This window comes from Patiria miniata, unplaced genomic scaffold (genome assembly GCF_015706575.1).
Source record: "Patiria miniata isolate m_02_andy unplaced genomic scaffold, ASM1570657v1 HiC_scaffold_13, whole genome shotgun sequence".
Lineage (NCBI taxonomy): Eukaryota > Metazoa > Echinodermata > Asteroidea > Valvatida > Asterinidae > Patiria > Patiria miniata.
In genome coordinates this window covers 12,428,220-12,442,711 of record NW_024037051.1, presented here as the reverse complement: position 1 = coordinate 12,442,711, position 14,492 = coordinate 12,428,220, and the positions used below count along the sequence as shown (strand labels likewise).

At 38.9% G+C, this 14,492-nt stretch overlaps 1 protein-coding gene across 3 annotated transcripts in view; it reads left to right on the top strand.

Moving 5' to 3' along the window:
* The window catches only part of LOC119721315 (rhomboid-related protein 3-like), a 45,406-nt gene that overhangs the window by 6,712 nt on the left and 24,202 nt on the right, over window positions 1-14,492 (top strand). For all 3 annotated transcript variants that reach the window (XM_038191338.1, XM_038191337.1, XM_038191336.1), the window contains exons 2-3: window positions 2,954-3,101; window positions 5,302-5,519. In XM_038191338.1, the coding sequence (XP_038047266.1) occupies window positions 5,313-5,519 (207 nt within the window). In that variant the 5' untranslated portion in view covers window positions 2,954-3,101; window positions 5,302-5,312. The remainder of the gene's footprint in view (window positions 1-2,953; window positions 3,102-5,301; window positions 5,520-14,492) is intronic.

Sequence of the window (14,492 nt, the reverse complement as noted above, 5' to 3'; positions counted from 1 at the left end):
TTTTTCTCATGTGGGTTTATACATGAAGTAAGGATACCACCATACACGACTTGTTACATAAAATGAAAAAACTGCAAGCAAAGAACTTAAGTTTGACAAATTAGCATACAAACTTATTTTGGTGGGCATAGAAATCCAGGGATTTTTGACATTGGCTTCAATATGATTTATCTAGCTCCCAGATCTACCAGGTATGTTCTTGAAACTTAATGGTTCTTGAGTCCGGAGTGCTGAGTGGTTACACATGTATACATGTACTTCCAGAACTGTAACGTTTTTACAAACCTTAGGCAAAAAATAATAATAAGTCGGTCTCTGGTCAGCGCGCGCGTCGATTTTAATCATGCGTGTCAATCTTTTTTTTTCAAAATGTTCCGCGGTAGCTCCAACAGCGCCCTCTATTGCCGCACCTCCTCAATTTTGTTTTACCAAAGAGCACCAAGGAATGGGAAATTGCACCAAGGCAAATGATCGAGAGCACCAAGGCAAATTATGGAGGACACCAATGTACATGAGGACACCAAAAAAGCAAAATAGTACCCCACCTTGTACAATCCAAGCTTGAAGAAAAAAAAAAAAAAAAAAAAAAAAAAGCCGCGTCGCCGCGTCAATTCCGGAACTTTGGTCTGACCAGAGACCGAATTTTTTTTTTTGTGGCCTTACAGAAAGACCAATTGAAGTTGCTGTAGCAGAAAATTCTCAATTTTTTCAAACCACCAAACTCTCCTGTCACGAAATGTTTGTCCTGAGTATTTCACAAGTATTATCTTGATGTGGATAGGTACCTCTAGGGTGGGTTGAAATCCCTCAAATGTCAAACAAAAATGTGTGTAAAAAAATGTGCAGAATAAAAAATCAAATTGAAAATTGCCTGCTTTAGAAAATCCAAAGGCAAACAGAAATGAACAAAATGTGGCCACCTATAAGGGAAGGATAAAATATAAAAAACAAACAAGTTTTTTAGTATGAAACCTAGATCTCAGTGCACATAGCAACATATTTTCTGGTTGATTTTCACACAGTCACACATTAATAGCATTGGTTGACTTCAGACCTTGAGCATAAAACTATGCATGTGTACGGTACAGCAAGAACAAAAACCTGGAAGGGCAGTACAATAGCAGTGAATCCGTAAAGGTCAAATGTCTTGCAAGTAATTAATCCCCCACACTGACCTTTTTTTGTCAACTGACATATTATTGTTTCAATGACCTTGTTTTCAAGTCAAACAAACTCAACCCATTCTCCTCTGTCTCTTTAGTGGAGAAGTCACTGCAGGTCAGTAACAGAGGATAAACTGCACTGGGACCTTCCTGAGAGCAATGTATCAGTCACGCTGTTGTTGTTCATCTGAGAAAATGTATAGAAGTTGCTGCACAGTGCATTATATGCTCCAAAACAGAGAGAGCAAACTGTATTGTTTTAAATATTAATTTGTTCGATTTTATACCCAAGTTCATGCCATACCCTAAAATATGCCTATAATGAAAATATGCCTGTATACTGACACATGACTGAAACTGAAACTCACAAAGAATTTGACACAGATGAATCAAGAAAGCATTCTTTAGCAGGGGGTGAAATTCCTGAGCTTAAGCCCCAGCTCATGTTGCTATCAATTTCTCATATAATGTAGCATCCATAATTCTTAAATAGAGATCAAACCTAAGACTGAGTGCATCAAGTTCATAAATCCTACACTTGTTTTCCAAAGTCACCAAATTTCCCAAAGACTCATTTGCAGAAAGTTAAAAAAAACAACATGAAAGTGACAAATTGTGTGCAATCCATGTACATGTACGCATGTACCAACATACACGGACTCATGTATTTAATTTAAGGCAATTCAAGGCTCATACATACACATCCAGAACATTGCCTTTTAGGTTCCACTCCATGTTTACCAAGATTATCTGCACCAATTTAATAACACAAAGGTGGCTGACACAAAGTATCCATTCAAAGAGAACTTAACTCTGAACTAATTAACATGCTGTGCTCCCTTAGATAGCAAGGTGTTCAGCTATAGTGTGTAGACTGTCATTAAACTTTTTACATTATTAATGAAAGATTGTTTTACCACAGACTTTAATTCCAGTGAACAATCTAATTGACTCAGTGGGCTAAGCCAAGAGTGAAGCCTCCTAATGCAGCATCGAAGAAACAGTTTTGTATACATATGTGTGAATTTGGTAAATTATTTGAGTGTTGATGTACCTGCCTTGGGTGGATTTTGAGGAACGTTTGGGTTTTTCAGGGTTGTGCTGACAAAATAATAAGTACTTCTTAATATTTTCTTCAGTTGTTTTTCAAAATAGGGCTTGATGTGTTGCATCACAGATGTTTCAGGAAGAGATTAGAAAAACAAAAGCATTCACTCTATTTACACACAAGCGCCCGACTGTGAAGTACTTTTCTGGGGGAAATTCCTGTATTATTTAGACAAAAATTCTGAAATATTCATTGGTTTCTCAAGCCTGATGAAGTCTGACGAAAAATGGTGCGTAATACATTATAATTGCAAGAAGGCAGTGATCGGCGATCTTAATGCCGCAGTCTGATCGGTTTATACATGTCTCGCGGGCCCCTCAAAAGATACGCTCTGTTTCACATGTGAGCTGCCCCGAGAATTGCCACAGGTAGAGTGTGGCGGATTTGTAAGCCGTGCAAGAATTGCATGCATGCTTGCTTGCCGCATCTTCACCAAATCATCCTGGGTGATACGGGGGGCTTTCTTTTGGATGACTGACTGTTCTCCCGCCTATCAGAGATTGGCCAAACAACCAGATCCGAGAGTTAGCTTGTTTGCTTTCCCCCCGCTCACGTCAGCGGCATGCACCGAGTCATGATCCTGGGCGCACACCCCAGTTTGAATTTGTGAGATTACTGTATGCATCAAAGACAGGGTAAGTCAGACATGCAAATCATCTTCTTCTTTCTGCCTTAATGTCAGATGGGTATAGAGAGCTGATTTGTCAACGTGTGGGACGTGCCATATGCTACTATATACTGCAGTCATCATCAGTATCATCAGCAGCGGTGACGGTTGGTTTAATTCTTCGCATTTTCTGAGGGGAAACACAGCAAGCCTTCATGTAGAGGTACATTAGTCATTATATAGTGTCAATATTTTGTTTCATTTACATTTCAAATGCCTGTGTAATGTGAGTGTTCATCTAACTCACTTTTAGAATGGCATGAATGGTTGCACTATGTATGAACATTTATTAGACACATGTGGCCATGCACAGAATCAGGATTTTGAAACCAAAGTATGCAAAAACAAACAACAAAAATGGCACTGCAAAACTTTTACTTTAAAACAAAGCTGACTCCCTATTTTAGCCCTATTGTAAATTTTGAAACTATTTAAAAGATAGTATACTAAATTCAAATTTTCTGATATATTGGACATTGCTGAACAAAATGAATTCCATTATTGAGGTGGCACCACATCCGCGTGCATGCCACACTTATTCTGAAAGACGAGACCCAGATGCACTTTGTTAACCCTATTGGTCAAAAATGCCCGGATTGTGTGTGTACCACCTGAGTGCGACTCGGGCGAGCCTGGTGCCACTGCAAAAAAAAAAGTCTGTGCCGGATTAGTCTATAGATATCCTGTCATTTTAACGCCACTCCAGTCTTGAAAGTTTTTTTTTTTTTTTCGCATCAACAAAGCTCTAGTTCACATTGAATTAGGACTGTCCATTTTCAAATAATTTAGTATTTGATAACTTGAAACTGCTTTTCAAATATTCAGATATTCAAAATTGCCATCTGCAAAAACGTGCCGAGCCTGTCACAATTTGCATGTAGAGCGTGCCAGTTACAATTTCCATGACGCGATCAATATTGACTGTAATATTGACAATTTTGCAGCAAGTCTTTTATAAGTTCTGTTGAGGGCTTTACCCCACTAAGAGAATTGGAAACAATGACCCGCTGTCGACAAAAAAGTAGCACCTGACAATAAGGAGCCGAACTTTACGATAAAATAACATCACAATCATGTGTGTACATGCGTAGTTTTTTGTGTTTTTGAATATTCCAACTGGCAAATAGGTATTCGAATAATCGGTTGATGATCGAATAGTCGGTATATTTGGGACAGCCCTACATTGAATACATGTATAATCAGTGTGGGCCAATTTCACAGCGCTGCTAAGCACAAAAATTTGCTTAGCACAAAAGAAGTCTGGCTTATAAAAGCAGGTTACCAGCCAAAACTCCATATGATGTATTGCTCTTGATTAGTATTCAGCTGTTGTTTGCTATAGCATGAAAATGACGTGGAGTTTTGGCTGGTAAATGGCTTTTGTAAGCCAGGCTTTTTGCAAAGCATTTTTTTTTGCTTAGCAGCGCCGTGAATTGGGCCCTGCAGGTCTCAAGTAATAAATTGATATTATGACTCTGCATTGACAGGCATTAATTAGTTGGAATGAAAGTCTGTTCTGATTTTGAGCTGAATGCAATTGGTTTGTGTCAGCGTAGAGATAGTATTGATAGAGGTCATATTTGACCATGAGTTAACCTAAATGGCCACGAATGTGTTAGTTTACCCTAAAGGCAGCAATATCAAATAAGGTTTGAAGGTTTGCATGGTGAAGATAGCAATAAGATAAAGGTTTACGGTAGCAGCATGTGACAAATCTCTTTTGTGAGTTTGTCAGGCTCTGAAAATAACCAAGGGAAACTCGACGTTTTGGACGGTATGCTCTGCCCGTCATCAGGAGACTGTCGACAGTCTCCTGACGGCAGGCAGAGCATACTGTTCGAAACGTTGAGTTTCCCTTGCTTCTTTTCAGAATATCTCGCAGTTTTTTGTTGATTTTTCAAATGGCAAACCTGTAGCATTTGGCAGCATGATTCCACCCTCTTCTTGGTGCAGTGCAGTGTTATGGAACTGCTCAACAGGAAGCATTGTTGCAGTCGGTCATAAGGAAATCACCAGTCAATTCAGAAGACACGAAATATGAACAATAACAAAGGAATGCCTTTGTCAGAGATCTTTTGATTAGCCTATTACTTTATTTGAGACTGGTTGACTTGTGATGGACTCGACTACACTAACCAAAAGTAGTGTAATTGACAAGCAAACAGCAGAAATTTGGTTTCACACAGTGTATACACACAATGAAGTTTTGGCTGATAGTAACAGGCGGTGTTTGCTGAACCTCTGAACCTGAGCACCAACTAGGTGTAGTATGCATTCTTTTACCCCACGAAAGGTGATACTTGTGACCGATTTCCTTGTCTGCTATACATCTCTGGTTCTATTTGTTTCCTATTTTGGCACAGGCCAGAGTAAGATGCAAGTCACTCATCTGTACAGCCCCTGCTCATCATCAGAGCAAGAATCCAAGACTCCAGCTGACGGCCAAGTGGGGCAGGGGACTGATGAGGAACCCAAGACAGAATGCAAGGCCAACTGTGTTGCAGGGCCTTCCAGGCAGCAGGAGGCCCTCCCTGCTGAGAAAGAGAAGCTGCTCCAACCACTGCCTTCAACTCCTGAAGATGTAAGTACCATACATTGTAGGAATACAGAAACCCAAGAAGTGGCACATTTCCTTAATACCCACTGGATGTTAAGGAACTGTTCTGTGGTTGCTGGAAAAATGTAAAATATAGAGTTCGGTATTAAAAGAGGGATTAAAATGGGGATGGAATACAAGAAAATGCTTTAACATTTATTTCAGCCCACAGTGTTCTGCTTGACTGCCTTCGAGGCATAAATCTCAAAATATGCACAAGAGAAGTCTAATACCAAAACAGCACTGAACCAACCGTCACTGAACATGCTTTTTTGAGCTTTGCTAAACATTTTAGATCTTTGTTTCACTTTCGGCAGCTTTCAACAGTTAAAGCTCTTAATGCATCGTCAAAATGACAGCCATGGAGCCATACAGATAAAATTACGAAAAAGCGCATGGCTTGAAAATGGCGATTGTAGTAAGATGAACCACAGTACAAGTCCTGCACTTTCAATTTTGTATGGTTCAGCTGAAATTAACCTTGTGTAAAATGTACATACGCAGTTTGACAATCCTGGCCTATAATGCAATGCCAAAGTGCAGCATGAAAATTGGGGGGGGGGGGGGGGAATGGGAGTTGTTACAGATGGGGGTGTGGATGGGGGTTGTAACAGATGGGTGTTAAATGAACAACCGGCATGATGCTTCTTGTAAGTGAACATGATATGAGAACGATACCAAACTGCTCACAAGTCCAACTGGTTCATTCATTGACTGCGCCTGTTAAATATTCAGTACCGACAGAAATTGCTCTGGATAAAGTTACAGAGGGCGCTCGGCAATGTCAGTACCGGTTACACGAAAGTAACACCTACTGAATAATACAGGCCGGTATTATACAATCAGGATGAGTGATGGTTTCCTTGTGCTCTGCCTTCATTGTGAGGGCCGTTGACTGCCGGAATGGGGATGATTCATCCCAGGCTGTGACATGCTGGAAATGGAAAGTCTATCAAAATGATTATTTCATGATTGTTATCATTCCATATGCGGTGATGAGAGGGCATGTGATGATAATCCCATTCCCGATATTCGTCAGATTTATAAAGTCTGGTGTGCACACATGGATGTGTTCAGACTGATTCTAAGGAAATAAGATGGGCCAGTCTGGCCATGAATGTAAAATGGAGTGAAATTATAAAAATTGCACTGCACTCGCCTATAGATAGATACACTACCCGGTATATGTATTCTTGAAAGCAACAATTTCCTGACCTTTATTTATGTTGTTAATCTACTATTTTACTATTTGTTATATCATGTCTTGGATACTGCAATTTCATTGGTCTAGAGCAGCCACGTGTCCTGTCTATAAAAATCACCGTTTACTTCATATATTTGGTTTTTATAAGTTTTCTCATACATGAATGACTTACATTTTGTTGTAACAATTTCACCCGTGTTAAAAACGACTATCCCACATCCCAACAGTCGACAATTGTTATCTATTAAATGGACATTTGTTGATACAGAGTGACACTGATTCATCGTTTTCTCCCCAAAGAAGAACTGAGGTCCAGTGGAAAGTCAGGAAGATTTTTAATAACTCAATCCAATTGCTGGGTAAATTCTCGTCATTTTTTTCTGAGTTTACCTTGCCATGAATATACGCATCCTTATCATATTTTTGTTTTAATTTATAGACAGTAAATTGGTACATTGCACATGTCACTACATACATTTACATGTACATGTACATGTACATGTACATGTACGGTAGTGTACCCCTTGAGATAGCACCGTACCTGCCACATTTATAAACATAACTAATTTAAAGATAATTTTAACCCTAACCGAATTCAACCCATCAAAGCCCAACAGCAGGTTTTGTTTAATTCTGTTGGGATAGATACAGTACCCCTAAACAGATGGAATTCACATCGGGTTGGGCATGTATGTACATGTATGTACGATTTCCCATGTGGGTGTTGGAATTTGCCTGAATGGGTATACGGTTCCTAGTCAATTATGCTGGGGAGTTAGGGTTAATGATACTTGCATGGCAAATTACACATGTCCCATGTAACAAGGACACCAAAAATGTCACACTTTTGGACCCTAATTTATGAATGATGCTATAGGGTAAACTGGGGTAAAAACGCCCATGGGGTAATAACGCCCACTTGACTTGTTTGCACTGTTAGTAAAAAATGACAAGATGAATTATTCAATGGAATATATTTTTAATAAGTACACTGTAGATAAAAACTAATAATAACAAGAATTAAATTCATTAACATATTTGAAGGATACATAGGTGCTGTTGAAAAAAATATTTAAAAGAAAGTTTGAAAAAATGGCCGTCGAAGGTTTAGCCTATATCGCTTAAAATTATTTAAAAGTGTTTTATATTTTTATTATTCTTTAGTTGATATATATTAAGAAGGGTTAATTACATAATTATAAATGATTAAAATATTAAAATCTATTTTAATATGTGCTTAATAATGTTTATTTGAGTGGGCGTTTTTACCCCGGGCAAATCAGGGGTCTCGGGGTAAAAACGCCCAGTACTTTCCTTGACATCAAACTTTAATGAAGCCTCATTTATCTTCAAAAACCTCACTGTTAGAACTTTCTACAGAATTATGTTTGTTGTATGAGTAAGTATTAGCTATTAGAGTCCTACCACATAAATATTAAACAGTGCATTGTGTGAAGTGGGGAGGTACATGTAGGCCGTATAACTAACTGACGTTACGTAGTGGCAAGGAATCTGGCATTTGTTTAGTCTATGTAATGATATGTGAGCAGATTCGCTGATTAATTAGGCAAGACCCCGCCTCTTGACCTCCTAGATTTTGACCAATCAGCAGGCACTTTCTATATCGGGTTTTCCTTCATTCACCCGTTGCGCGTCATAGACAATAGATTAAAAAGCCCTGTGTCACGCACTCTGTTATCATGTTACTCGATAACGCGCCCGGCTGTTGTTGCATTACAAAACACTGCATTCGAATTGACCAATCAAACTTTTACCGGTAGTCCTGATTTGGGAATGCAAGGACGTTTAGTAAAGCCGACTCCAATTGGCTGAGGCGTGAGATCGCATAAATTTGCATGCTTTGATATATCAGACGTTAGACAGGAGTCTGGGCTCCGTGGATAACGGGTGATACTCAGACTAGCATTTGTTAGGGAATGCCCGAGAAATCATGAGCTCATGGCATTTTGTCAAGAAAAAAAAATAACACATCTGTGGTGATTTCAGTGTACTTTTAATAAGTAAAAATGACTAGAAATGGTTCTAAGACCCAACTAGACTGGTTTCTGCTCTCATGCTCTAATAGCAGAGCTTCGTCATCAGTAGTACGCCAAAACCAGTATTTTATATTCGGCTAAATTAGTCGTGTCAAATGTTAGAGTACATACATGTAGATACACATAAGTGCATCTAATTGCATTTTTGTGAACCTTGTAATGAGTCCAATTCCTGGTTATTGATAAATCTTGATTTGACAAGTACACCTTCAAGATTTTTGGCCTTATATAGGCAGTAATTGGTTCGCTGGGAAACGGATTGCATAATTTCAGGTGTTCTGGAATTAAAGGCCAGTCTTTCAGCAATACTTTTGTTAGCCGCTGGGTTTTGATGAGTGGTGTGTAGGTGATCTTGAAGACTAGAGGTGGTTCTTTTGGTCGTGTTTCATTCATGATGTATTGCTCACAGATTTCAAATTGTACGTCTTTTATGGCCAGTTGGCAATTTCCTCTTTCTTGTGGTTACAGAGTAGAAGTTTCTCCATCATGTCTACGAATACATTTCTTTTCTCTAAGAACTCTGTCTCGTTGTTACAGAAATGTGCGTATCTTAGTACTGTAGTTCTCCTTTGATAAAGCCTTAGGTTATCAGCAGAAGGCTAGAAACATACATACATGCCTAATAACATGGAACTATGATTTGGCTAAACAAGATTGAAATAGATTTTCAATACAAGTTTGTTATGGGCGAATTATGTACGCTAATGTTCCGCTTCCTTCCACATAAAAATACCTGTTTCAAATGATCAAGTTTGTAGATATAATTAACCAGATGTGTTTGAAAAGTTATTTGTATTTGATGGAGTATCCCTCAATATTAAATTAATTACAAAAATATGACTATACTACAAGGAAGCCTGTGGTATAGCCATTTTTTTTTTATAAATGTGGGCGGGCGTTTTTACCCTGAGGCCCGGGTAAAAACGCCCGCCAAACTTCCTCCCGAAAAGGGGGGAAAATTTCCCCTTATCAATATAAATTATAATGACCATGATTTTATATTTGCACCTGATAGAGGAGACATGTATTGCATAAAACCACACATTTATTTCCTGGTGTCTCCAAGTAGTACTGAGATATTTAACAAAAACTGAAAAATCGGGCGTTTTTACCCCAGTTTACCCTAACACTTACAATTTTATCATTTTAGGATTGACAGGCTTTTGAGTCACAGTGTTTGATTATACTTTTGTCAATCCTGGCCAGCTTGGATTGGATTGTTTTTGTTTAGTTGTGTTTACTTTTGTGGATTGCTTGTTGTACGTGTATCTTGTAATTTGGCCGAATAAATAATAATAATAATTGTTTACCAACGTGATGAACACTTTTTCCATCCTACGTGTATCATGGATATGTCCTAAGCTATGCACATAATTATGGGGAGTGAGTAGTTACAACATGATTTCTCTTTCTACAATGTAAAGTGCTGTGCCATTTCGAATAAATTAGTATTTGATTATTGAAACTTGAATTTGATCGAATATTTGAACATTGACATTGAGGGAAAACTTTTTATCATGTACATATCGATATATTTTTTGTCAAGATAGCTGATTAGTAAATTTGAGAGATTTTAAAGATGAAAATTAAGGGCTAATGCCCCTCATGGAAACTCTCAAATCATGCAAAGTGGCTGTCCTCCAAAATGTGGCATTTAAAGGCATTACGGCCTGAAATCCCCGAAAATTTCATGTTTTGGATTGTTTACTTAAAATCCATTTACAAAAGGTCTGGTTGAAATTAAGGAAAATAATGTCCCTGACAATAGATGAAATTCCCAGTTGTTAACGTTGGACGCGGTGGACATTTTGTGGCATTTATACGTATGCACATGTACACGTTGTGTGTGTGTCACACAATACACACAGCACCAATACACAAATGCTCTTTCTCACACGTCCACAGGATTCACAACTAGCACTCAACAGCTCGATTTTTCCGAGTCAAAATTGTGACCCCTGAAATTCTTTCTTGCCTGGTTCCCGCAAGAATAACATAAAAATGCCCAATCTTTAAAGGATTGTTGTGTGGACGTTTATACCTATACTTTTAAATCCTCTTGCCAATTAATATAATTTCATATAAACAGCTTTGTAGCCCAATTGGGCCCATTCCAGGTCGTAATGTCCCTTTAACGTACCTGAATCTATCAAAATCTATACTTCCCTGTTTTGGAGTATTTCGGCAGATTCAGGATACCTCCTTATTGAAAAAGTTGGGGGATTTTGATGGATTCAGGACAATAAGCCTAGCGGTACTGCAGGATTTTGATGGATTCAGGATACCTCCATATGGAGCAGTTGGGGGACTTTGATGTATTCAGGATCTCAACAGTTTATCTCCTTGGTTATATGTTTGGTGTGTACGAGGTATTCTGATGGACTCACTGGTGGATTCTGATGGACTCAGGACATCAACATTTTTTTGCATGACAAAATTGATGGATTTTGGCAGATTCAGGATACTTTCTAGTAAAAGTGCTCAAGGGGTTAGGATTAACAAACAAAGCCACTCAATATACAAATAAAATTACACCACTGATGTTTTCCATTTCTTCTCGAGACATGCTCACAGTTTTTTTGAATATGTTATTTGGTAAAATTCTGTTTGGATATATTCGTTGGATGATCAAATTATCCGGTATATTCGACACAGCCCTACATGTATCTTTCACAGACTCAGTTTATGGCCTTCTGGCCCATCATATTCTCCATTATTTCTTGGAAACCAGTAGGCCTATGTGTAATTGTACCCCTGCTCCCCTTGGAATCGCCCATCATATGGAAATAACCAGTCTTCCATCATTGTCAAATCGTCAGAGGGGAATTGCAGAAAGGGGCCGCCGACGTGAGATTCCGATGATTGTATGCCATCAAAATGGAAATGATGTCACCAGAAGAGGCCGTTATTAATGAGGTGTGATGGCTCGTTATTGATGATAATTTTCTGTTTACTACATGTATTGCGACTCCTGTGGAACCGTTGCGTTCCAGAGTCAGTGCGAGAAAATCATCAATTGATAATGTTGTGTCTATAGTTTGGGGAACTCTTCCTTCGTTCCAAAATGAAATTTTCGGGTATTTTAGGTTGTTTACGTATCCTGTCAGATGTAAGGGCCAGTAGGCCTACAGTACATGTACATGCATCTGTTCAGTGATTCATTGTACATGTACCTGTAAGACCACGTCTATCATGTACATGTATAGTGATCTATGTGCAATTTCACTGGGCTGCCAACTTTGAGTAAGAGCTGAGAGCGAGAATTTGGTGATGAACTTTATCAGAAGCTCCATAGGCGTGGGTTCGAGGCCGGCTTAAGGGCCCCGAAAAATTTTGAATTTAGACGCTCTATGGTGCGATCTGAGGCATTTTCTGACCACTTACGTGTAAACCAATTTTTTTGAGCAAAAGATCATACATCATTTTCGGGTTTAATTTTCTCTTTTGTTCGCTGAGAAATCCTGTGTGCGTGTGAGAGCACGAGAATGACCTGAAATGCGTGAGAGTTGGCAGGCCTGCATAATTACATGTAGCCTGTAGGGTTTACATTTTTTGTAGTTTGTGAATTTGGATCATAAAGTTAAATTGACATGGTAGGGGCCTAATACTTGTACTACATGCAAGAACATGTTAATTTAACTTTGTGACCAATGTACTTTATAATTACTGCAGTATGTTATGAAGTGGAAATGATTTGTGAGACATCAAAATTAGGAAAGTTATTGTTTTCATTCTCATAAGACTGAGTAAAAAGATATAAGTATTTTCTCGTCTGAGGTTTTTGAAAAAAATGAAGGAGGTGGGCATTTTTTTTGGGGGGGGGTTGTATTAAATTTGTTTTCCAAGATGGCGGATGGATTCTTTAAATTCTCAATTATTTTCTCAAAATTGTGTCCGAAGAAGCTACACATGTATAGCCTTTTCTACGGTACGTACGTGTACCAGTAGAGCTACAAGTTTGTTGGAGACAAATTTAAAGACAATATCTTGACAATATCGGTGCAAACTGCATAGTTTGCAGGGACGAGAAACTGCTTTATTTTTTTACTTGGCCAACAAGGAGGATGAAGTGTTGCAGTGATCCCTGTTGCAGAAATAAAATCCAGCACAGTAACTAATAACTGCTTAGGCCCCCCCCCCCAAAAAAAGTCTCCGGTGTCTGGTATGCGCCCGCGTCGCCGTAGCCATGCGCGTCGGCAAATTGAAAAAGTTTTTTTTTCAATGAAAGATGATGTCTCAAAACCGCCAAACTCACTGGTTTGACTGGAATCCTGCTGCTGCACAATTTTAACGTGTTTTAATATGGGGTTATGATCGAGAATAAGCTTTATGTGGCCTCTCTGGACTCCCATATATTTGCACTAAGTTTAGTCGGGCACCATTTGCAGTCATCAGCCGACATTTGAAGCCAAAAAAAAACAGGTAAAAAAAAAAAAAAAAAGCCGCGTCGCCGCACCACTTTTTGGGCAAGCTCCATACCAGAAACCGGAGACTTTTTTTTTGGCCTTATACTTATAGTTCTCTAAATATTTTTTTCAGTAAGGCTGTGGTGTTGTGGCTTATTTGAAGTGTAATTGAACTCTTCACCTATTGTTTCTTCAGCAGGCACTAGCTCGCCACAGGCAGTTTTAACCACAGTGGGATGCAAAGTCATTGGAGGTCACATATTGAATATGTTTGGCACGTTAGATATTGTTATGTTATGCTATATAGCATAAACTCTTGGGTTTTTAATGCCTCATTATTATGAACGTGTAGTGGAAAAGTTGTTGAACATATTTTAAAGGAGACTATCAACTACATGTATGATTGAGTTGTTAACGTTCGTTTTCTGTTCTTTTTTGGGGGGGAGGGACATAGGTCCCTGGTAAACATCATCACGGTGATGGAGAGGGAATTCTCCGCATTGTACCGGTACATGTAAGGCTAGTCACATAAATTGTCATTCTGCTGTCCTCACAGCGTCTTCGGTCCCCATAGTACCATGGGACAACTCTTGTGTCCCTACAACTACGGAACGAGTATGTGTGTTTCCCGAGCTCAGCCAACTGCAGCTTTTACTAGTGTTTCTATGCCATTAACAGACGTGAACCCTGTTTACAATAATAGCTGGGACATTGCATCAACTGGGTTAGAATACAACAAAAATGTGAAATACATGTAGTGGCCAGGCTACAACTAGGTAAAAATCAATGTGAAATTAGGAGATTTTAAATCCTGAAATATTTCCAGAAATCTTAAGAGGTAATATTGTAGAGTGGAAATGTGATGTACATGTAGAAACGTAAATATAATTTTCCTTAAGCATTAGAAGCAATTTGTAACTGTACTATGCATGATACCCAAGAATGGAATCAGGTCTTTCCACTGCTGTGACCCGGGTTCGATCGAAACCCGCCACAGCCAATATGCGGACTGGGTTTTCAGTCCCTACCTGATTCTGTGGGTTTGCCCTAGAATGTCTTTCTGGGGTTTTCCTCCCACCACTAAAACTGCAATTTCCTTCTTTATCTATCTTCTACCAAGGGACCCCACTGGAAATATTAAGTCGAAAGACTTTTGTGGGCTGTCTCGACCACCTGCCAAATAATATAATAACAAACAAACATGACAAACAACAGAAAGTCCCTATACAACTCGGTCCTAATTTTGCCTGATAATACAAAACTTCCCCATAATGCAGTGATGGCCAACCCA